The 25,634-nt window shown below is 34.3% G+C and overlaps 1 protein-coding gene across 1 annotated transcript in view; it reads left to right on the forward strand.

Annotated features, from left to right (window-relative positions):
- Positions 1-12,705: 12,705 nt before the first annotated feature.
- LOC149203201 (UDP-glycosyltransferase 86A1-like) overlaps positions 12,706-25,634 on the forward strand; it is a 29,820-nt gene continuing 16,891 nt past the window's right edge. The window contains exons 1-2 of the mRNA XM_089401798.1: positions 12,706-12,920; positions 13,159-13,231. Coding sequence (XP_089257924.1) covers positions 12,706-12,920; positions 13,159-13,231 — 288 coding nt within the window. The remainder of the gene's footprint in view (positions 12,921-13,158; positions 13,232-25,634) is intronic.

Raw genomic sequence — 25,634 nt, forward strand, 5'->3', positions numbered from 1 at the left:
TGCTTGACACTTTGGCTTCCATTTCTTTTTTTTCTTTTTTTTTTGTCTTACAGGCTTTATCGGTGCTTTTAATCACCCATCAGAAGCCACCACCCGAGCGTTTTAATCAACCATCGGAAGCCACCACCCGAGCACTTTAAATCAACCATCAGAAGCCTTATATCATATGCAATATATAGCCAACACTATAAAAACCCCGCAGCCACATATATTTTAACACACAGGAAAATAACGTAATTCTTGTTCTCATTCAACAGACGCAGATCTCAATTCTTATCCGTCCGCCTTTATAATTATCGGTGGATCTGAATTTCGGTGATCACTACAAAACTATTAAGGCCTGACCTTCGACGAGGTGCGGACTCGACACACCTTTAGGCTTCCTTTTATTATGATTTCGGTCCCGATGGATTTCAACGACTTCCCTCCTGGCAGTTTCAAAGTCTAACGGACCTCGTGGACCTGACGACCCATTAAGCCATCCTCAATATAATACTTCGGCTCCGAATTTCGAAGCTCGTCACTTAACCGCGCTGAGGTTCCTTTCGGACCCGAAAAGGTTTAGATGCCACGTTATATATATTTCGGCGGGTCCGCTTATCGGCGGTCGCCACAGACAATAACACTCCCTCCTCTGAACACGACGGACCCGACGCTTTATAGCGAGCGTTGAATAATATTTCGGCTCCGATATATATCAGAGCTTTCACATGATAGTTCCAAGCCACTCCTTCGATGCGATATTTGGGTTCGGACCCGATATGGGTCTGGACCAATCTGAGTAAGAATTCACGTCCACTCTCATCCCTAAGGGTTCCGGGGTCTGGACCAATCTGAATAAGAATTCGCGTCCGCTCTCATCCCTAAGGGTTCCGATACGATATCGCTGCAATTTTCCTCCACTCCCGATAATTGTTAATACATGCATATGTGGGTTTTCATTGCCCGAACAACGCCTGATAGTATTAATAAAGGCATATATGGCTCCTCTTGCACTGGCACTCCTCCGATATGGCTCCTCTTGCTCTGATATATGTGGCTCCTCCGATTTGGTTCCTCTGGCTCCTTTTGATCCTCTCGGCTCCGATATGCTCTGTCTCCTCCTCTTGAATATTGCCATATTGACATCAATGACAATCTGTGTCCAACAAGTCTCACGTTCCAACGATCAAGGCATCATGTATATTAATTTGGAATCAACATTTACCAAGTCTAACAACCATGTCATAATCCATACTCAACTCATAGTCATTAGACATAATGCTACAACTGTCACCTACTGACACTCAAGTACATATCAATTGTCTCATCACATATGTATTGGTACAACCATCTTAAAACAATATCATTTCGGCAAGACATATTATAGATGCATAGTCATATCATTTAAACAATCATACATTTAAAGAACATAATAGACACCAAACACTCAGACACAAAATAAACAACATAATCAAATATTCAAGCACCAAGTAGACGACATAAGAAAACTCATACCTTAATGTATCACATGAGAGGCTATCTTATTTTCACATTCAATCTAGATTAGCATGGTATAACTTCACAACATATCAACTCAAGCATGAATAAGATCATGATATCTATAACAGTAACTAGCTAACATGTTCACATAATAATCTCATAAATAATTACCATTCATACATAATAAACACATATGCACAATCAATCTAGATTAGTATGACATAATATCACAACATATTAGCTCATACATGAACGTCATAACCCTAACCATTTGCATAGACAAATCAAAATTAGTATGGTACATATAACATCAAGAACTTAATGCAATAACCCTAATCATTAACTAACTTATATCAACAACAAGTTAACATATAACATGCCAATCAACAACATATAACATAATCATCAAGTTGACTATCATAAAACAATAATAACAATGCACACAACCATAGGTTACTATCATTCATGACTATCTGACACATCTGCATATGACTACACTAATCAACTACAATTTATCAAACACGTAACCATAACAATAATAAAATGACAAGTATATAAGTAATGATAATTCTTATAACAACCATTAACCACATACCTGCATGCCCACTATATAAACCTATATGACGGTCTTCTCTTACGCCGAAGTTTTGTGCTACAATCTCACTCTGGTGATCTGCATCTCTTGCTCTATCTCAACCAACACATCAGCATCATAACAACCAACAACATCATCATGACCTAAAATGCATATAATGACCTCACAATGCATGTTTGAACTAATATACATGCATAACTATAACCATGACAATGCATGCATAATAAGATATGGACATTGACATGCATAACAAATGCATATACAACTGACATGCATTCATGACAAAAGCATCCCAACAACAAAATCACCAAACTTCACATGGTGATATCACCAACCCCACGATCAACAACATGCAAATGCAACAAGCACATGGACAACAAGGATAAGGAACACATATGCAACGGACATGAATTCATGACCAACACACCTCCAGGGAAAATTTTAGGGGTTAATATTCGCCCATGGGCTAATTTTCTATTCCTTTTCCAAAAAAAAGATTCGCTAATTTTGATTTTTTTGTAAAAATGATTCGCCCAAATTTTATAGAATGAAATTATTTTACCCTAAAAATCACTAAAAAATTATATATAGACTATATAAAAATATTTCCAAACATTTTATAGATTTCATATTATGGACTAGTGGGATTGGCCAAGGTGTCTCAACTTTAAGATAAATTTCCATCGCTAAAATTTTCCCTGCACACCGTCCATCTAGTTTGAGGGGTGAAACCATTCTTTGATACCACTCTGTGGTATCAGATATCACACAAAGAGAATGAAAACCAAAAACCACCCAAAGAGAATGGAACCCTGCTCTGATACCACTCTGTGACACACTCACTCCATATTTACCCAAGTAACAGTCCAACCAGGGTAAATATGCAATGAGAGACTAGTATAATGGGATTCAACCTCCTAGGTTACCTTAAGGAAGTAGAATTGATGAAAACACACCACACAAACCTTCCACATCAACAACAAAACTCTTAGGAGCCATCCCAACCACTCACGTAACCAACCCCTAAGACCAAATGAAGTTTTAGACCATTAAGCCTATAGGTGCTCCCTTGATATGGACATGCATGTGTCTAGGAGGCTCTGGACGCCCCTGTAACATGGGTATGCATGCACATGCGGACTTTTCTCCTTAGACCTGTGCCTGTGTCTCCAGGATTTGTGCCACTTTTTTAGGCGTAGAGACCAGATCACTTCCCAGAAATCAATGAAACTTTTAGAACTGAAATATAACAACTGAATAAGATATAAATGGAAATACTTGAACAAGGACTTGGCTGGACCTCTACTAGCCATGATAGGAAATTCATCAAACATGTCACAAATATGTAATCTATAGATTTAAATGACAGATCTGAGCATATGGATTTCACACTTATATGAGAATCACTAAGAATCATTGTTCCCATCTACCACTAGTTAGATTATCATCTATTAGGTCATAGATACATTTTTCATTCATTTACACACCAAAACATGAGGGCAGCCATTAATCGTCACTCTCATAGTACATGCTTATAACAAGCATAATAACAACATAAATATGAAGGATACATTAGTGATATAATCCACATATAAACAAATACATTTACACATAAGATGCCAAGGAAAGAAACTCCCATTAATGAATGTGAATGTCAACCTAGTATGGAACTAACACATTCTACCCAATCATAGATTGGCTAAGCCAAATCTCTCTTCTTCCAATCATCCCCGTGCCATACTCCAAGCATGAATGAGGTACTCAAACCAAAAGAACCAACCAAGGCATCCCAAAGCTAAACCACCTCACCCACATTAATAGAAATTAGGCTTTACCGCAATCCACACTAGATCACTAGGCCAAAGTAATAAACATGTAATAACATTATTTACCATGCTATCGAAGGGAAAATTTTAGGGGCTAATATTCGCACGTGGGCTAATTTTCCATTCTTTTTCCAAAAAATAGATTCACCAATTTCCATTTTTTTCTAAAATGATTCACCCAAATTTTATAGTACACCATTATTTTACCTTAAAAATCACCGAAATATTATAACAAATAATATAAAATCATTGCAAATATAAATATTTCTACAAAAATGTCAATATATTTTATTTTTAAATTTGCATATTAGGGACTGGTAAGTTTCGCAAGGCTTCTAAACTTTAAGATAAACTTCCATCCTTAAAATTTTCCCTGATGCTCTCCACCAGAGCATTAGAGTTAAAAAAACACGGATGCCATCGGATTTCTCCACATACACCATGAGGAATTTTCATGTCTCCCTATCTCCCTAGATTTACTGCAATCGAGAGTCTGATCCAAGGATCCGTAGACCCTAAACCAAGACTCCACCCTTTAAGCTTTATCGTATATCCCTCCATTCACCGACAAGGATTCCTAGGCCTAATAAAGGAAAACCACCTCTAGGGTTTACCATATATCCCGCCATTAACCGGTCCAAGATTACTTGGCCCATCGAGGCACACAATACCTTTCTTTACCACAACCCATGGTCTAGTTTAGGGGTCACTAAACTAGTCAGTTTACCATGATCCATATTCGAGTTCATGGATCACTAAACCATGTGTTATTTTATTAAGATATCCACCTCACTCAGCTTCGTATCCATCCGACATTCCAGCTCAACCAAAACATGAGAACCCCATCACATCATGGCTATCGGGAAATGGAAAGGCTAGGTTGAAAACATTGTGACACCTAGAAAAACCCATGCCATAACAACAAAGAACCACATGAAACACCATGCATACCAAATTGAGCAAGGAAGACACACATGAAAATTGATACCTGCAAAGAATCTTGATGTAGCTTCTTGATCCTGCTCTTCCTTGCTTGATTCTTCCTTCCTCTTGACTTCTTTGCCATTATTGACCCATTGCCAAAGCACTCCAAGAAAACTCTAAGTGTCCAAGAGTGAGAGAGAGAGAGAGAATAATGAGAGAGTTGAAAATCTCAGCAAAATCTTGAGCAAAAATCTTACCAACTAATCCTCAAAAGACTTTTTATTAATGAGGCCTCTATTGTGTTCATTTTCCATTATTTTCCTTCATTTTCCTCCTCATATGCAACCTATGACTTTTCACCTTTCTTTTTTCCTAATTTCCCTTATTTTCATAAATAAAATGCCAATTAATGCCACTTTCCCTTTACAAAGCCTTTTCCATTTCCTTCGCCAATTTTCTTATCCATAATAACTGAAATGAACACCCACTAGGATGTGTTTCCACCATTCAGCTTGGAATACGTGTCTAATGACCATGGTTGTATATTTTTTTACATGGATTTTTAACTAGGGTTGTTACAAGGAACACACATTTACCCATGGTACTTCAGCTAAGAGAGGCCTACTTCGGAAGAGGAAATAAATATTTTATGTGTGAGGCATATTCTAGCAATTTTAAAGTCCAGTAAACACCGAAGATGGTGTTTTCTTTAGGGGGAAGGATGTAATACCCCTTGGTTAAAAGTAAATATTTAATTTACTTTTAATGTAGAGACTTGGTAAATCGCCGGATACGAGGAACTGAGAAGCTTTAATGTTTATAGTTTTATTTTAATTTATTTAAAAAAAAATTATGACAAGTCTTGGAATTCATGAGAAAATACACTCGATGAAATTTTCAATTACTATATAGTAGAGGCAACTACTTCCTCTCTCTCTCCCTATAGATAAAACATCTTAGTGGGAAAAGAAGCCAAGGAACACAAGAGGAGAAGGATGGAGACATATTAGAGAAAAGAGATGAGTGGAAATCCTAAATGGGACACTGTGAAGGTGAAGAAACATGATGCCAATGGTGTATTCTTGAGTTGGACTGAGAGCCAGTGGAAACCCAAGAAAAAATCCTTAGTATATGAGTTCTAGGCTAGACTCAGTGGTCTTGACGCTTGAGAATATATCTTGAAAGGTCATTGTCTATCTACTGTTCTAGAATTCAAAAGGCTGGGGGGTAATTGTACATAGTTTACAATCTCATTGGATGGGAGGAGAGGTCTTTACCCATATAAAATTCCTTGATCGTTACCTGAAAAAATAATTGTAATATTGTTCGATGTGATGTATGTAGTCACTGTTATTTCTGTGACTATTATGGACTAAGAATTCTCCCTTTTAGAAAGATTTGTCATAATATAGAGAGACATAAAGTTAAAGTATTTACGAGTATAAATATTTTTGTTGAAATATTTGTTAATTGTTAGTAACTGTAAACGAAGGTTAAGACTTGGCAACATGCTTGTAACTCTATGCTGTGCATATAAATTAAGGAAATGAAATGCTATACCACAAAGACACAAATCTGTGAAATTTTATAATAGAAAATAAATTGGTTTCTTGTACCTTGAAACTACTCATTGAAAATCTAATATTGCATGTCCAAAGAATATTTCCAGTTCAGTTTAATAAAGGGCCAAGTAAGTAAAAGGTAATCTTGGAAGGAACAAATGGGAAATCTAGGAGTAGTTGAAATAAGAGTTAAAATATTAGCAATAATGATTTGAAGAACAAGTTTGTTCCAAACTTACGAATTAGATTTCGTAAAGGGACGATCCTTGTGCTGAATAATACTTGTAAATAAGTCCAATGGGAAAACACTAGTCCTACGATAAAAACCCAGGTTTTGTCCAACCCTAGAATAATCAAACAAATAATAATAATAATAATAATAATAATAATGATGAATAATTAAGCAAGTTTCATGACTAACTACAAGTTATTCCTATTAAAGGAATAGTGAAAAGATTAAATGAACACACCTATCTATCATCAATATGTTATTAAAAAAAACCAATATCATCATTGAAAAGTAAGTCTCTTATAACAGTATGAGCTTTCAACTCAAGAGGAGTATAAAAAGAAAATTCTTGAAGGTTATTATGCACAAATTTATAAGAAATCAAACAATCACTTAAAAATGCTTATGGTTGGCTTAGTTCCAAGCTAGCTGGTGAGAGTAGCCTAGAAGCCTAGAACAATTACCGAGTGAGGAATTAAATAAAAAATAAATACATAAAGTTGCACCTATGTAGGCTCCTCTTTACCCCATACATGAACCAGTTAACTAAGTCATGAATTAAGCACAAATTCTTCTCATGTTGACTAATAAACATAAAGAAAGCACAAATACAATTGTATTTTAACAAAAAATAATATAACTAGCACAAAAAAATCCCAAATAGAAAAGATATATATATATATATATATATATATATATATATATATATATAACAAAGGATACACCATTAGCCTTTTGAACAGTAATACTGGAAATAACACTATGCTTGGGTGTCTATGATCGAAAGGCCTAAAAAAAGAGTTATATAGTAACAATTATGGTATTATTTTTAACCCCCCTTATTAATTTTCTTAACAATATTTATTCTCTTAACATCTATTTTATAACTAAATTTAGAATTTTAAGTAATTTATAACTAAATTTAGAATATTAAATAATTTATAACTAATCTACCTTTTTAAAATTTTATTTACTTGTTTGACTAATCTCCAACGGCTAGTTTCAATCATTGCCCTTGGACAATGATGTATCCTTACTATTTATTCATGAAGATTGTATGATTTTTTCACCTTGTCCTGAGAATGAACTGGGATGAACCATCCTCACATTGGTTGGTTCGAAACATCAACGAAATCCTAATGATGTGATTAATCTGAAAGACATTTATCTACAATATGGGTCACATTGCTTGGTTCGAAACGTCGACCAAATCTTAATAATGTAAATGTGATTAATCAGAAAGAGATTTATCTACAATATGAGATCTCATATTGTGATAAATTCTTCGCAATTCATAAATATGCAAATATGTATAGAAAGATCACAAAGATAAGGATGAAACCCTTAGTCCAATCTCACAATATACACTTAGTTGTGACTAATTTATTCTCATGGACAATTTTTTAAAAGAACCCTTCCATAACAATTAACAGCGTAAAGTTATGCAGGCCGATGTTCGACCATAGAGAATAGGTTTGCCCAAGAACCTATAGGAAGAAAGTAATGAATTAAAAACCTCGAAGTATGTGAAACATAGCCAATCATAACTTCAAATTCGATATTGCCCCTAAATTCCTCACATGTGGACAAAAGGATTGGGACTTAGGTTAAAGAATTGGAACCGAAAAGTTCATACAAGGGAAATGAACTCAGAAAGGCTTGATAAAAGGAAAATTACCTTTCGAACCTTGTTCTACTATAGCGTTGGTGAATTCCACCTTCGTTCAAGTACCAACTATCAGTGGGAGAAATCGATAGATAGGAACACTTCTGAAATTACACTAGGAAAAATTTGTATATTGCTCTTGAGGGTTCTCCCAGAACATCACAAAAATAGAAGCTTGTATTCCACTGGAAAACGCTTGTGTACGAGAGTGTCGTCAGGAGGAAAACAAAAGGAATATATTTGTAAACACTAGAATAGAAGAAAGAAAACTATTCAATGAGATCATAGCGGCAACAATTACCATATATGAGTAGGAAACTTACCCATATGGAATTTAGATAATCAAAGAACTTATGGTTTTCAGAGGGTTGCAGAGCTCTCTCGTCAAACTAGCGAGGAGAAAATAACCGAAATGACCAGTGAGGATGTGGAGGTGGTTACCCTAACCAGTCTGTGCAAGGTATGAATCGTCAGACTAAGACATCCAGATCGACGCTGTGAGGCGAGACACCTAAACCCTGTCAATCTATCTCTGAACCCTCACCCTAATGACAGCTGGAGGGTGAAACAAATTCGAGAAATATAACTTAGAGATAATTAAATCATTTTGACCCCGTTCATTCATTTCCACCAAAACCCTATGGCGGAACCGGTAATGAAATAACGGAAATGACCAGCGAGGATGTGGAGGTGGTTACGCTAACCAGTCCGTGCAAGGCATGAACCGTCAGATTAAGACATCCAGATCGACGCTGTGAGGCGAGACACCTAAACCCCGTCAATCTATCTCTGAACCCTCACCCTTATGACAGCTGGAGGGTGAAACAAATTCGATAAACATAACTTAGAGATAATTAAATCATTTTGACCCCGTTCATTCATTTCCACCAAAACCCTATGGCGGAACCGGTAATTAACATATCCTTGTACATACAGTCATCCAAGCATAACCCAAAGAATATAAAATGTGCCACTAATCGAATATAACCAAGGTTAAATACAGTACTTATAAATTAAAGAAATTTCATACTACACAATGCTTGCTGTTGTTAGGTTATGGTAAAAGTGGATAATTGGTATTCAATCATAATAATTAAAAAAAAATTCTAATATGTGTTACACTTTATATATAAAATACAAATTTTATAGTTTTTTCAAGTTGATAGTAAAATTAACATATAAATATTTGTTATATTAAATTAATATTTTCCATATATATATATATATATATATATATATATATATATATATATATATATTATTATTTCAATAATAACAATAAATAATAACCATAAAAAAAATATCTATATAACATAAACCTATTTTACCATCGTATCCATTGAGTGAATAAGGATTAAATTGTAAAAGGAAAGTTAATGTTAAAAAATCTTGAAAAAGAGTTTACATTTTGTTAAATTTGATCTAAATACACATAGTAAGATGTCATACGAGTAGATAAGAGAACATATACTAAAAATATCTATATAACATAAATCTATTTTAACATCGTATCCATTGAGTGAATAAGGATTAAATTGTAAAAGGAAAGTTAATGTTAAAAAATCTTGAAAAAGAGTTTACATTTTGTTAAATTTGATCTAAATACACATAGTAAGATGTTATACGAGTAGATAAGAGAACATATACTGAGAAGTATTTTCTATTCAGTAGTTTTTTATTATTAAAATATAGAGTTTCTTATTTTTAAAATATAGAGTTTTTTACTTTATGGTTTCTATATTTAAATGATATAGATTAACTTAACGATTTACTTATTTATTTATGAAGAATGTTTTTTCTTCTAAATATTATTTTACAAAATAAAATACAAAATATAATAAATTTATTTAAACGATTTTAATTATCATAAATAACTTAAATAAAAAATATAATATTATAATATTCTAGTAATATTATGTTATTAAAATATTTGTCACAGTAACAAATTTTTGACTTTTTAATTTTACAAAGTTGTGGTTATCTCTCACTTTTTTTTTTTAAATTGAAAGAAAATGTTTAAAAATTGTCATCAATCTCTATTATTAAATTCAAATAAATCATATAAATCGTACTAAATTTTAATAATAATAACAATTATCGCCATCAATATTAAAAAATCTTAAAAATAATATATAATTAATACAGAAAAATTCCATTATAAATTTCAACTAACAGTGGTGAACAGTATAATGGATCATTACCGGTGATGCTGGTAAGAAATAAAACACCAGCCCACAATTGTGCAACAAATATCAAAGATGGGCGAAATGTACATTGAGATCATCTACACGATGGCACCATGTCAGAAAACCTTATTTCCAACAGAAGTATGGGAACCTCGAGCTCCCTAGGCAGCTTCAAAATATGAAAATAAAAACAATTCAAATATAAGATTTATATGGGTGTGATGTAATTTATTGAAATTGTGTATTGCAAATAAAAATGTATTAGAAGAATTTACATGGTATTGGAACAATGGTGATTGGTTATTAGTCCCTGCCTGGGACTCTTAGCGATCGATTGTGCGTTGACGGCGTATTAATCTCTTGTTTGACCAAAAAATATTGTTGTGCATCACAACTTTAACCAAAGTTTTCATATTAGAAAATAATATAAAATTTATTATGTAATTTTTGATTGGTCAACAAACTTGGGAGTCTTATTGTGGGCTTCGTAGCTTTCAAGACATTATGTTCGGGGTAAAAATAAGATAGCCAAAGTTTTCAGAGATGAAAAGTTTTTGTTATCCAAAGTTTCCTCATATTGCCGCGCTGAACATTTTATCAACGTGTCCTGCATGCAGTGTCCTGCATCCTGCAAGTGCCAGCTATTTGCATATGTAGAGGCATCCACGGTGGTGTTCAAATGCCTTGTCCATTCAGAGCAACGAGTGTCGAGCAACTAATTCTCCGGAGTAAGTTCAGAGCAAAGAGTGTGGAGCAGCTAGTTTGAGGAGCAGAGGAGCAGAGAGCGTCGAACGGAGCTTCACCTTTACAACTTGTAAGTTCCATTTTACAATGACTTGATATTACTTTCCACGATTACAGAAGTTCCACAATTACAGTAGTTGTTTTTGTTCATGCTATTTCTTTGGTTTGGCTTCGGCCAGTTTTTGTGCAGCTAGTAGACACTTTTTCCATGAGCATGAAGGCAAGAAAAGTTGTTTTAGGACTGGTAGGAGCTCTTACCTTCCTTATCTGTCGCTACTGACTTCGTTGCCCCCGAAAAGGGTCCTTGCCTTGAAACCGCAATTGTATGCTGCCAGTCGCGGTTGACCCATCATCGCAGGCCGAAGTATACTGCCCGGGAAGCTCTAAATGCCTTAGCCCCGTATTATCAGGACAGATGCTTCGAACCTTTAGCTTGGTTGGAAGGAAGGATCGAGCTTGCCCCATTAGCTCGCTTGGATAGCTACAACAGCTTTCCCCCTGTTTCCCCGCTACAGACAATTTACCCTGGCAATTACCCCGCTTCAATCCCCTTGTTGCCAAAGCTCCGTGTCATCTATATGCGAGCAGTCCCGTGAATTTCTTTAGGTGAACGAGTACATTTCTTTAGGCGAAGGGTAGATTTCCAGTCTCGGAACATACACACGTTTAAGTTTAAAACAAGTCTCTTAAAAAAGAATTAAAAAAATATTCTAACAAATTATTATTATATCCTTTAAACTTTTCCGAAAATACATAGATTATGATCTTAAACATTCTATTGAGATTTGCGTCTGCCGGGACTCGAATCCGGGTCTATCGCGGGTCCTGATTGGTTGTAATAATCACTGTCTGTAATCGTAGGTTTAGCCTAAATCTGGCAGGGTCTATTCTTTGGAAGGCAATTATCCTCGCCATTTTATTGAATTTTTTTTCCAGAAATTTTAGAAATGATCCTAAACGTTCAATTGAGATTTGCGTCTACCCGGAGTCAAACCCGAGTCTAAGGTTTATAGCCAGGAAGGCACTGATGCTCACCGTAACTAAAAATACAGTGTGTCTGCCCGGATTCGAACTCGGGGCTAAGGTTTATAGCCAGGAAGGTACTTATGTTCAGGGATGGAATTTGATAGCAAATTGGCCGTTACAAGGTGATTTGCCCAAAATTATTTTTTTGATAAAAGCTAAAACGATTATTAATCCAAAGAAATAAATATTCAAGAAATCTATTTCAGCTGTGTCTTGCATCCGTATTTTAATTTTAATGCTTATTTTTCTCTCTTAAATTAATTGGCCAAGTTTTTTACAAAGAGCTTTTACTAAAATCAGTTTAGTTGACTTGAAACTGGGAAAAAAATTAAACTTAACAGGACTGGAATGTATTAATGTATCGAACAAAGATTAAAAGTAGTAAACACTGTTAAATGAACACACATAATCTACAATCTGCAGTATAACAACAAGAAGATCCATAAGCAAGAATTTTCCATACGCATGCCGAGTAGCCTCCCCTTGTCTGTAATAGACCTCGAGTTAGGTCAACCCTCCCCCAACCGCCCCGTAAATGCAATTTCTCGGTCATCTGGCGCATTCCCGGGTTCAGGGTTAAGCCTTGTAATATCCAGTGGTGAACCCGGAACTCCTGCACATTCAAAAGAGATAGAGGTAAAGACGTTGGGTATGCATGAAGGACGAGAGGCAGGCAGCTGGTAAAATTGTGGGCCCCACGGTAGTTTACGTGTGTGAAATATGTTTTTGTATTATACATTTCTTTTTGCATGTGTGACAAGTGTCTATTTAAAAGATTTGTCTTTAACTTGTTTAAAAGCTCTATCTTTACTTTGTTACAGTTTACCTTGTTACGATACAGTTTGTCTTTGCTTTTATACATTACGGTTTCAGACCAGTGAATTGCTACAGCGGTTGAGGTCCAGTTCAATTTGACAGCGTTTGCACTTCAATTGGTGATCTGTTGCAAACGCACTTCAATTGGCGATCTGTTGCAAACCGCAGTATTCTGGTATGTGTTATTCTTTCACAATATTCAGATATGAAGTGCCAGGGTGAAAGGCCTTCATAAAATCAACACAGAAGCAGTATAGCTTCAAATGATTCTGTCTAGCCTCCTAAATGCTAGCTCAAACAATGAATATGTGATGCATTGTCTGGTGCTCAATTAGCCTGTCTAATCTTTCCTTTCTTAAGTAGACTTGATTGAATACACTCTTTTGATGTTCCCTTGTCTCCTTTCTAGCCTTCCATCATTGGTTTATCTAAACATATATTGAGGTGTGTGTTTGATCCACTTCTAACTGGTTTATCAACTAAGCATATTTTTTATTTATGTTTCGAACTGTTATTTTAGTTTGAAATCATTGGTATTCTGAATTGCCGTTGCGTATAGTGCTGTTTACCAAGTTAAATCACACCCACCATTGATAACTTTGGTTTTGATTGTATTGTGGACAACACATTGATTCATCCTACGAAATGAAATCAGTTTGCTGTGATACCGTTTATCAGTCAGCAAGAAGGATGGGTAATGTACACTCTTCAATATCGAAGAATACACTTACTCAACATAGTAGCTCTGACTTCTGTTAGGTTGTTATTGCATGCTAAATTCATTGCCATTGTTAGGAAAAAATAAATGATACATAGAGGAACCTGAGGTTTTCTCAAGAGAGAGGTGACACTATACTTGCTTATTCTCGAGCGTTTGTATTTTTGTTCTGGAATGTTCTACATACATCTAAGAGAGAGGGGACGGTAGAATGTTGTATCCAGGAGAATGTGATCTGTATACTTTTTGCATGCATGAAATTTTTTAAGGGATTTTATTCTACTTTCAGTAATATATTCTGAACTTTTAGAGTGCGAGCATGACTTAAATCCTACTCCGAAGGATGTGGTCCCAATTTTTTGAGAGATTGCTTGCATCTCATAGATTGAGTTATTAAGACATATAATGTTTCTTAGACAGAGAAGTTAGATACTGCCTATGCTGAGAACAGAGGAAAGTAATTTTGTAGGGAGTTTTCAGGTTGCATTACATTATTAGTGGATGTTCAATGAACTAAGTTCGAGTTTCTAAACCATGTGGACAAGGTATTTTTGAAAGTGCCGAGTATGATATTGCCTACGTGGTAGCTTTAACCATAATGAAGCTTATTTTGTTGCCTGAAGGTAACATTCTCAAAATTATAGACAGCAGAGCCATGAACTCGCTCGAGGTAATTTCATTCTTATTCTGTCACACTTAATTGAGTTTATAGAGGGGTTTCTGTGTTTGCAGAATGAATAAGTCATGCCCAAGATTTTAGTGTTTTATTATACTTACATGAGATAAGAAATCATTGAGATTTATCCTTCAATACTTATTGTAGATCCATACATGGAATAAAAATCCATTGTGATCTGCGCAAGTCTGATGACTACCTAACAGAGAGAGGGGATGGTAGAATGTTGTATCCAGGAGAATGTGATCTGTATACTTTTTGCATCCATGAAATTTTTTAAGGGATTTTATTCTACTTTCAGTAAGATATTCTGAACTTTTGGAGTGTGAGCATGACTTAAATCCTACTCTGAAGGATGTGGTCCCATTTTTTTGAGAGATTGCTTGCATCTCATAGATTGAGTTATTAAGACATATAATGTTTCTTAGACAGAGAAGTTACATACTGCCTATGCTGAGAACAGAGGAAAGTAATTTTGTAGGGCGTTTTCAAGTTGCATTACATTATTAGTGGATGTTAACTTTGTAGTGCAAGTGGGCATGATAGTGTTTAACCAATGTTTCCTCACTATTTAATTGGGCAAGAAGAATGCACCTCTTATTGCAGCCTCTTTTTACATTAAGTGATCAGTGCATTAACTTTACCACTTTAACCAAAGTTCTAGCTTTAAATTTATTATATAAATTTTGGAAGATCATATCCTAAGTTTTATTTTGAGGCCAACAGTTTTTCTTGAGGCACACATTTATTTTGAGGCCATCTGTGTTTTTGCATGTAGTCACATTCATAGAGGCATCCACCTGTGGGTTGCAACAAATTGTATATAATATCATTACGAGGTAGGTGGTGACAGTTTGTGAGTGTTTTTGCATGACGAGGTAGGTGGTGACTGTCTGTGAGTGTTTTTCATGTAGTCACATTGATAATAGAGGCGTCGTCGTGTGGCTTTCAACAAATTGTATACAACCTGTTCAATTCACATCAGAGCTAGAAGTGAAGCCGAGAGCCTACTTGCACTTCTTCGTTGATCCACTGTTTGACTGAACACTTCCTTAGTTAATTGGCACTTCTTCATTGATCCGCCGCTTCACCCAAAGCTTATCTTATCTGGTTAATTTGTGCCAGGAGATACAATTTCGAAATTCAATTAATTTTTTTTGTCAGCATAAAAAACCATCAACTTTTCATTATAAAAATAATTACAGTAGCTTGTTTCTGTTATGCTTCTCCAAAAAACAATTTTGAATTTTGAAATTCATTTAAATTGTAATTTCTTAATGATATCGCAATTTCTTAATTACTTAATTCACATGGACTTACCAAAATGAGGTATGAAAAGAGGAGTAAGTCGTCTTTAGGGACTTATGGAAACCTGTTACTCGGAACGGGTATATGTTACCTAGGACTATGCCCCGTTTCTGATTGTCTGCCGAAGCTTGCAATACATTCGTGAGTATTCATTGATTTAAAACAGGGAGTGTGCTATTGCTTTACCAATTGACGTCCATAATTAAGTTATGCCTCAATGTGTGGGTTGCGTGGCCAATTTAGGACACATCATTTATATTTTCAATGACCGTCGGATGTGGCCACAACCAGCTCAGGGCGGATATAGTCTTTGGTCTTTTTCTTGCTTCATTCATTCATTGATTCATCAACTGAACTATTATTTAATTTAATTTAGAATAAATTAATATTGGATGATTGTAAGATGATAGCGATCAATTTTAGCAAAATATTTTTACATTTTAACATGTTCTTTGTGTTTTTTTATTTATTTCATTCATTGATTGCTCAACTTCACCTTTGTGTTTTTTTTTACTTCATTCATTCATTGGTTAAGCAACTTCATATTTGTTAATTTATAATAGTATAAATTAATATTTGGAAAGTGTACCATGACAGTTGAGAAATTGTTATATAGGTAAATTCAGGATTGAAATTTTGGTTAAAAGAGTCAATGATTAATCATCATTTACATAGATAAATAAAATGTTATTTGAATATAAAATAAATTGTTATATAGGTAAATTCATGATTGAAATTTTGGTTAAAAGAGTCGATGATTAATCATCATTTACCATAGATAAATGTTATTTGAATATAAAAAGTTTTGGATTGATTTAAAATTTAACAATATGTGAATTTTATAATAAATAAAATGATTTAAATGAATTTAAAAAAATGAATATCAACATTGCATATTACTGATAATACAACAATTATAACAATTTACATGACAATATTACTGTAATACAACAATTTACGATTCATAACCAACGTTGTATATCATGTGAAATTAATTAATATTTCTACCTGATTCATAACAATCATGTGCAATTAATTAATGTTTTTATAAATACATCTTTCCTGATTCATAACAAATTTATTAATATTTTTGCAAATAACAAATTTATTAATATTTTTACAAATAACAAATTTATTAATATTTTTACAAATACATCTTTCCTGATTCATAACAAGCGTTATATATGTTAAATTAATTAATATTTTTAGAGATACATATTTCATTTGTTTTTCACATACAAATAAATGGTAACAACACAATAACCTTGCATAGGCAAGTAGGAAACCTCATAAAATTTCCGTGTAATTCCCAGATATATACAATTTCCAATTACTTCATTTAAATGCAGTCTGCTAGTGTAGTCCATAATTTCCAAAGTACATGTTAGCCCATTTACTGCACGTAGAACACAACCCACTCAGCAATATATTGCAATCCAATCTAGGAAATACAAAACAAACCACTATTGCTGAAAACTTTTATTTCCAATACCTTTTATTTGCATGGTATCTTTAGAACTGTGTCACCATTTGTGGATGTGCATTAATCCTTGCAATAGATAGCAGATGTTAATCCTTATTGGGCGAGTATGATATTGCCTACGTGGTAGCTTTAACCATAATGAAGCTAATTTTGTTTCCTGAAGGTAACATTCTCAAAATTATAGACAGTAGAGCCATGAACTCGCTCGAGGTAATTTCATTCTTATTCTGTCACATTTAATTGAGTTTATAGAGGGGTTTCTATGTTTGCAGAATGAATAAGTCATGCCCAAGATTTTAGTGTTTTATTATACTTACATGAGATAAGAAATCATTGAGATTTATCCTTCAATACTTATTGTAGATCCATACATGGAATAAAAATCCATTGTGATCTGCGTAAGTCTGATGACTACCTAACTGGATTGAGCTTGATAATGTTGTCTCCGCCGTGGTTGCTTGCTTTGTTTTTCATCTTGCAGGGAAAATATAGAACAATATTGTATCTATCTAGAAAATACAAATCTTCGATTTTGGATTTCCTGTGAAGAAGACTAATGTATCGATTCGTTGGCTGTGTAATGATTTGATCTCCAAATTCATTCTTAAGAAATTATGACTGTAAGTTGAACTATCCACTTGGTTTTATCTAATAAGTAACATCTACTCGTTAATATGCAATTTGTACAAACCCGGTAAAACTCAGATTTTTTGTGAAATTTTCTGGATCTCCTGTCAAATCGGCTACTTTTGCGACTTCATATTTGCACCACTGTTTGTAATTAAGGCATTACCACCAACTCACTTAGCTCATATTTCATGATTCCATCCAAGATTCCCATACATCAGTTCTTACCGGATGCAGTTTGTTTCCTTGGGTTAATAAATGGGGTGGGTCATGGGGTGGCTAGTTTATGGCTTTTCTAGCTGCTTTCTATATAATCTAGTATAGGAGGAGAACGCATTTTTTCTAATTTCAAGAAGATATTCTGAACTTTTGGAGTGCGAGCATGACTTAAATCCTACTCTGAAGGATGTGGTGCCAATTTTTTGAGAGATTGCTTGCATCTCATAGATTGAGTTGTTAAGACATATAATGTTTCTTAGACAGAGAAGTTAGAACATGAAGCGTGTCTAACTAGTATCAAACCCTGCTTGACAGTTTCATGCCCAATTCATTGTTGGTAAGTTAAAAACTGAATTTAAATTTGCTAAGGAGTAGAAGCCTGACTAAAGGCCAGTTTATATTTTATTTCCAAATAGGCTGCATGTTCAGCTATCACATCTTGCAGCACTTGGTTATGCAGGAATACTTTTGTTGTACTCTCTCATTGGTTAGAGGACTTTTGGGCTAAGCAGTGTCCACAGGTTTGTTGTCCTGTAAGGGAAAAAACTCCTGCCCTGATCATGCAATTTAGTTCATTCCTTTATATCAAAATTATCTGGGCAGCTGAATCTGCCATGAACCTAGAAGGTTCTCAAAACCTCCTCCTCAAGGGATTCCAATCAACGATAAGGGATTCTTCCTGTATTTAAAATGAGAAATTTGGAACCATATTTAAATACCTGAGGCATCTTCACAGTCATTTTGTTAGGTAAGCGTTTAGACAAAAGCTTCATTGCCTTTGGAGCTTCTTTGTTACTCCCTGCCTCCCAAAGTTATGCTGCATTTTTCCATTATGTCTTTCCACTGCTTCCTCAATTTGACAGCGTTTGCACTTCAATTGGCGATCTGTTGCAAACTGCAGTATTCTGGTATGCGTTATTCTTTGACAATATTCACATATAAAGAGGAAGGGTGAAAGGAATTCATAAAATAAACACAGAAGCAATACAACTTCAAGTGATTCGGTCTAGCCTCCTAAATGCTAGCTCAAACAATGAATATGTGATGCACTTTCTAGTGCTCAATTAGCCCGTCTAATCTTTTCTTTCTTAAGTAGATTTGATTGACTACACTCTTTTGATGTTTCCTCGTCTCGTTTCTAGCTTTCCATCATTGGTCTATCTAAACATATATTGACGTTTGCGTTTGATCCACTTCTAACTATTTTATCAACTAAGCATATCTTTATAAACATTTAGTAATATTTAGTAAACATATTATTTCAATTGTCTGAATCATGGTGCCTATTTCTTTCACGGTTGCATATATATCCAGAACTAAATTCGTTTAATCATTGTAGTTAGGGTCACTTCTGATATTCCAGTTTAAACCAAAATAGAATATGGTATTTAAGAGACTTCCAAACACAACTATTCTTTAATATAAGTTATTTAATTTAGTCTAACATTTTTTAGGGGTAAATAAAACAATTCAAATTTACTAGACAAGTTTGCAAATTATTCACCAAAAGGGGCATAGATTCTAGAGTGCAGCCTAGCCTGGAGTCTCCTAGGACCTGAAGTATCCATATCAACATAGATTTCCCTTCAATCTCTTCTCGAATTGGATCGGTGTTTAGTGGGTTTTCATGCTAGTAGGCATTACGCTTTTGATAGATTAATGTGCCCCATATTGTCCATGCCAAGATGCTTGAGTATGTGATAAAAAACAATGTTGATGTCCATTGAGATATTTTCCATTGAGATAAGCCATGATCGTATCTCACCTTTCATATTCTTTGGCTTTGGTTAATGGCTTGTCTTCCAACAGTGGACTTCATCAACACAAAAATCATATATTTAACCATAAAGAACTCTCTTTGTCTCTGTTGGTAGACAACTCTACATTCATTGACATGTTGAATGTTTGGTGGGAGGAAGATAGAAGGAGTTTCATTTTTATCAATATTTTATTGTTTTCATACCTACTCCCCCTTTTCAAGACTAACATGGTTTAAACAAAAAGACAAACAGGGCCAGTCCTCTGCACCAATAATGTTTTCATGGCTTGCAAAACAATTTGTAGCTAAGTAAACTACTGCAAAAGAAGCCATGTACATACACGTTAAGAGGATTCTAAATAAAATAAAATCATAGAATTCATACAGATATTGCTTTGAAGATGCAAAGTGAAAAGAATTTAGTAAGACAACATACATGCTCACAGAGTTTTGATCCCGTAGTAACCATTAATGACATCTTACCTACTTGTGGTCTGGCATAATTAGTCAATAGGGGTCCCTGTCGACCATCCAATACCTGCAAGCATTGTATGACTATTCAAATTAAGGACTGCAACAAGGAAACAACAATTTCTTAATGAATTAAAATTGTTTTTTTTCCTAAACAATTTTAGATGCACTCTAAAAATTAAATAAATTGGTAGTATATGAACAGTTGTTATTCCTTACAGCATTGGCATATTTCTTATTCCAGTGAAGCTTCTAGAGTTGTATTTGAACCGTACAAGGGCCAATTTCTACAGCGTGTTTTGTTTGTTATAGACCCAATTGCATATACAAGAATATTCCTAAAACCAGATGTTGAGAAGTTAATGAATAAACCTAAGCACAAAATCAATGGATTGCGTGGGGATGAGGTGAGGTACTGTGTAGGCACTGGAAGTCCTGTCACACATAACAGATGATTCTTGTCTTCTTTTCAAGGGATACCCACCCAAATCATAATGATAAAAACCACAACAGAGTATAAACCTTGTAATCATTTCATCAATGTTGTATTCAAGGTAAATATAATGTAAAAGAGATCCCCTTATTTCAAGGGGAGCAAGTTGGTCTCCTTGCATAGCTTGGTGATTAGAAAAGGAGGCTAAAATTTCAAAAACGGATTAAATAAAGTGGGAATGGCCAGATGACAAAGTTGGTATTAGTTGTTTGTTTCCACCTACTGCCAACCGAAGCCTGAAAGGAAGGCACCTGAGGTTTTCTCAAGAGAGAGGTGACACTAGCCTCATACATCTAATGATTTATGTGAGATATTATATAAGGATAATGCCATATCGTTTTTGGAAGAAACACAAAAAGCCCTCTTCTCTTTCATGAAAATGGATATTACCTTTTACATATTTATAAAAAAAGGATTGTGATGATAAAGTAGTTTCAATGAACACTCGTCAACATCCAAGAATACACTTACTCAACATAGTAGCTCTAAAGTTGTGCTACTCTCTGAAATAGTTACTGAAGGCCAAGGTATTTTTGAAAGTGGCGAGTATGATATTGCCTACTCTGAGAATAGAGGAAAGTAATTTTGTAGGGTGTTTTCAAGTGAACTTTCAAGAGGCCACCTATAACCAACATCTCTTTAGTTTTCCAAGTTGCATTACATTATTAGTAGGCTTGTCATGTTGGTTCAGATGTCAATAGCTAACTACAGAGGAAGGTAGAATGTTGTAGAAAAAATAGAAAGAATCATATTCTCATATATATGCCCTTCATCAACCATTGTGTGTCTATGAAGCAGAGTGAATGTTTTTATACATATTTTTTCTGTCTAAATTAATTAAAAAAACAGATGGAGATCCATGTCAATCAGATCGTTCCATTCCATCCTGTTACATCAATTTTCTAAAAGATAACAAAAATTAGGCATAAGTTCATTTAATAAGCTATGTGGCAAGTGTTGATTGAGTCATCATATTTTTTTAGTTTCCTATCTTCTATTTTTACTCATCTTCATGACAAAATATGATTGTTTATTGTCTTTCCAATTCATGGGAAACAATTTCTCGGTTCACTGATACCTTGGAATACTTGTCATAGAATTATAGCATAATTTCTCAAGAGTTGCAACAAAAACCATGGGGGGAGTTGTAGCATCCCTACTGAGGCAAGATCCACGTCATAGTGAGGTGGGAGTTGTTGCAAACAAATTTGTATCAATGATGGCAACAAATCAAAGTTGTAGCAATTATGTCCATAACTCAAATAAATTTGTATAAAATACACTCAAGAATTGAAACACCTATACTGAAGTAGAGTTGGAAATACTACACATAGGAGTTGCAATAACTATTTAGCAAGTTTCAACACTTATTCTACCATTGTTAAAAATATAAGCATTTCATAAGAATAAACACTGAAATGGAATTTTAATAGGATAATCATAGATTGACCAAAAATGAATCATTGTGTATGAACAAGGTATTAATATGAGATGGAAATGAGAAAAATATCGACAAAAATGTATTGGACAAGTGCTAAAAATATGAAAATTTGGGCACTAGCAATCTCCCGCTAACTAAATTCATTACATGTATGTATGCAACCAATATTCAAACTGATTTTGAGAAGGTGATGCTCCTATGGACGTTGTTGAGTTTGTAATCAGTCTAATGTATGTCATGTGCATGTGAATATCCTCATCTTTCTTGAATTTCCTTCTATTGGTCTAATTATTCTCTTTTAGGCAACTTGTACTCCTTCATGTATTCCTTGGTTAGAAGCTAGATCATTGGATAGTGAAAATTTAGACCTATCAATCCATATCCATAGTTTTTAATGCACTTATTATACCTATGCACTCTCTACTTTCAATAAGATATTCTGAACTTTTGGAGTGCGAGCATGACTTAAATCCTACTCCGAAGGATGTGGTCCCAATTTTTTGAGAGATTGCTTGCATCTCATAGATTGAGTTGTTAAGACATATAATGTTTCTTAGACAAAGAATTTAGAACATGACCTGAAGTTGCAAGTCTCTTTATAGTTTAGTATATTAGCCTTAATGAGCCATCAAACAATAAATAATTAGTTATATAATATTAGATTGCACATCAAATTTAAAATTCCACCCTCTAAAACATGTATATCAAGCATGTTATCAAGTAATTCAAAAATCTCAATATCATAGCCTATCATTATCAATTATTAAACGCTTATTGAAAATGATAGCATTGACGCCTATTTCAACTCTGGAAACTACCATTCCTCACTAACCAATAGATGAATTTACATTGTTATAAGTCGATGTCATCATTTATACTATAATAGTTAATATTTCCTAGTGGGTACACCTCATATTTACCTTATCATAAGAGTAACCCTAACTCTATCAGAATTATAATATAGATATAGGTTGTCAAATTATCAAGCTAAGTATCAAGGATGAATTTCAATAACATAATTTCTGCATGTGTGTAATTTCACTGTGTCCATAGCTCTCTTCACTTAATATATATAATTTATATTGTGGCTGCTTGAAACAAATATAATGTAAAAGAGATCCCCTTAATTCAAGGGGAGCCAGTTGGTCTCCTTGCACAACTTGGTGATTAGAAAAGCAGGCTAAAATTTCAAAAACGGATTAAATATAGTGGGAATGGCCAGATGACAAAGTTGGCATTAGTTGTTTGTTTCCACCTACTGCCAACCGAAGCCTGAAAGGAAGGCACTCGAGGTTTTCTCAAGAGAGAGGTGACACTAGCCTCATAGATCTAATGATTTATGTGAGATATTATATAAGGATAATTCCATATCTTCTTTGGAAGAAACACAAAAAGCCTTCTTCTCTTTCATGAAAATGGATATTACCTTTTACATATTTATAAAAAAAGGATTGTGATGATAAAGTAGTTTCAGTGAACACTCGTCAACATCCAAGAATACACTTACTCAACATAGTAGCTCTAAAGTTGTGCTACTCTCTGAAATAGTTACTGAAGGCCAAGGTATTTTTGAAACTGGCGAGTATGATATTGCCTACTCTGAGAACAGAGGAAAGTAATTTTGTAGGGCGTTTTCAAGTGAACTTTCAAGAGGCCACCTATAACCAACATCTCTTTAGTTTTCCAAGTTGCATTACATTATTAGTAGGCTTGTCATGTTGGTTGAGATGTCAATAGCTAACTACAGAGGACAGTAGAATGTTGTATCCAGGAGAATGTGATCTGTATATAGTAGAATGTTGTATCCAGGAGAATGTGATCTGTATACTTTTTGTATGCATGAAATTTTTTAAGGGATTTTATTCTACTTTCAATAAGATATTCTGAACTTTTGGAGTGCGAGCATGACTTAAATCCTACTCCGAAGGATGTGGTCCCAATTTTTTGAGAGATTGCTTGCATGTCATAGATTGAGTTGTTAAGACATATAATGTTTCTTAGACAGAGAAGTTAGAACATGACCTGAAGTTGCAAGTCTCTTTATAGTTTAGTAGATTAGCCTTAATGAGCCATCAAACAATAAATAATTAGTTATATAATATTAGATTGCACATCAAATTTAAAATTCCACCCTATGAAACATGTATATCGAGCATGTTATCAAGTAATTCAAAAATGTCTATATCATAGCCTATCATTATTAATTATTAAACATTTATTGAAAATGATAGCATTTACGCCTATTTCAACTCTGGAAACTACCATTCCTCACTCATAAGAGTAACCCTAACTCTATCAGAATTATAATATAAATATAGGTTGTCAAATTATCAAGCTAAGTATCAAGGGTGAATTTCAATAACATAATTGCCGCATGTGTGTAATTTCACTGTGTCCAAAGCTCTCTTCGCTTAATATATATAATTTAGATTGTGGCTCCTTGAAACTACAAATGAATGGTTTATTGCATCGATGCATTGTTATGGTCATATAATAATAAAAGAAAATGAAATACGAGTAACTTAGAAGGCCAAAGTGATAGACATTGGACATACTATAAAGAAACCCTTTGACTTTTTTCCTTTATCTCCAATGGTAATGTAAAGGCCTGGGTAGGTGTATTTTCTATTATAACTCCTAGGAGGATGTTTCACATCTTTTCATATTCTGCCCTATGTTTATGGAGGTTTTGAGTAGCTTAATGTAACATGTTCAGGGTTTTAAGCACCTTTGATTCATTGGATTCCTTATTCAAGTGGTGGTTTGATCGAAAAAGTAGATATAAAGCATTACCTTTATTTGTAGTATGGGATAGGCAGAAGGCTCGAAATCTTGAAATATTTGAAAATAAACCTCCAATTGTCCATAATATTTGTTCACAATCATTAGTATTATTATGTGAGAGGGCTCTCCCCAAGTGGATTGTTCAAGAGGCTCTGCGGGCTAATCGCACTACGGCCAAGGTGACCCAATCCACCTTCAATGTCACAACCTGCCATGTTTCAAAACCCCTTTCCAATGCAAGGCTATGTAGCCACTCTAGGATCCACTTATTCTAGTCAAACTGTTACTCCCACAGTCATGCCTCATGGGACCTTTTAGATCCTTTACATGAACGAAGTGGACGTTCATCTCCAAACCCAAAACCTTCCGTATGACATACCTCCTGTTTATTGTTCATATGAATATGAATGATTGAAATTATATAAGATAGATTTATGTTGATTATTTATGCATACTTATTGTTTGGTAAATTTTGTTCTATGGCCTTCATTTTTTGAATAAAAGAAGGATGGAAACAAAAGCATGATTATGGACAATAGGACAAAGTCATAAAATGTGAAGTAATATATAATCATATAATAGATTAAACTAAAAAGTTT

The sequence above is a fragment of the Pinus tabuliformis genome, chromosome 2_1 (genome assembly GCF_031772625.1).
Source record: "Pinus tabuliformis cultivar Carrire ecotype Pingquan chromosome 2_1, CPIR1, whole genome shotgun sequence".
NCBI lineage: Eukaryota > Viridiplantae > Streptophyta > Pinopsida > Pinales > Pinaceae > Pinus > Pinus tabuliformis.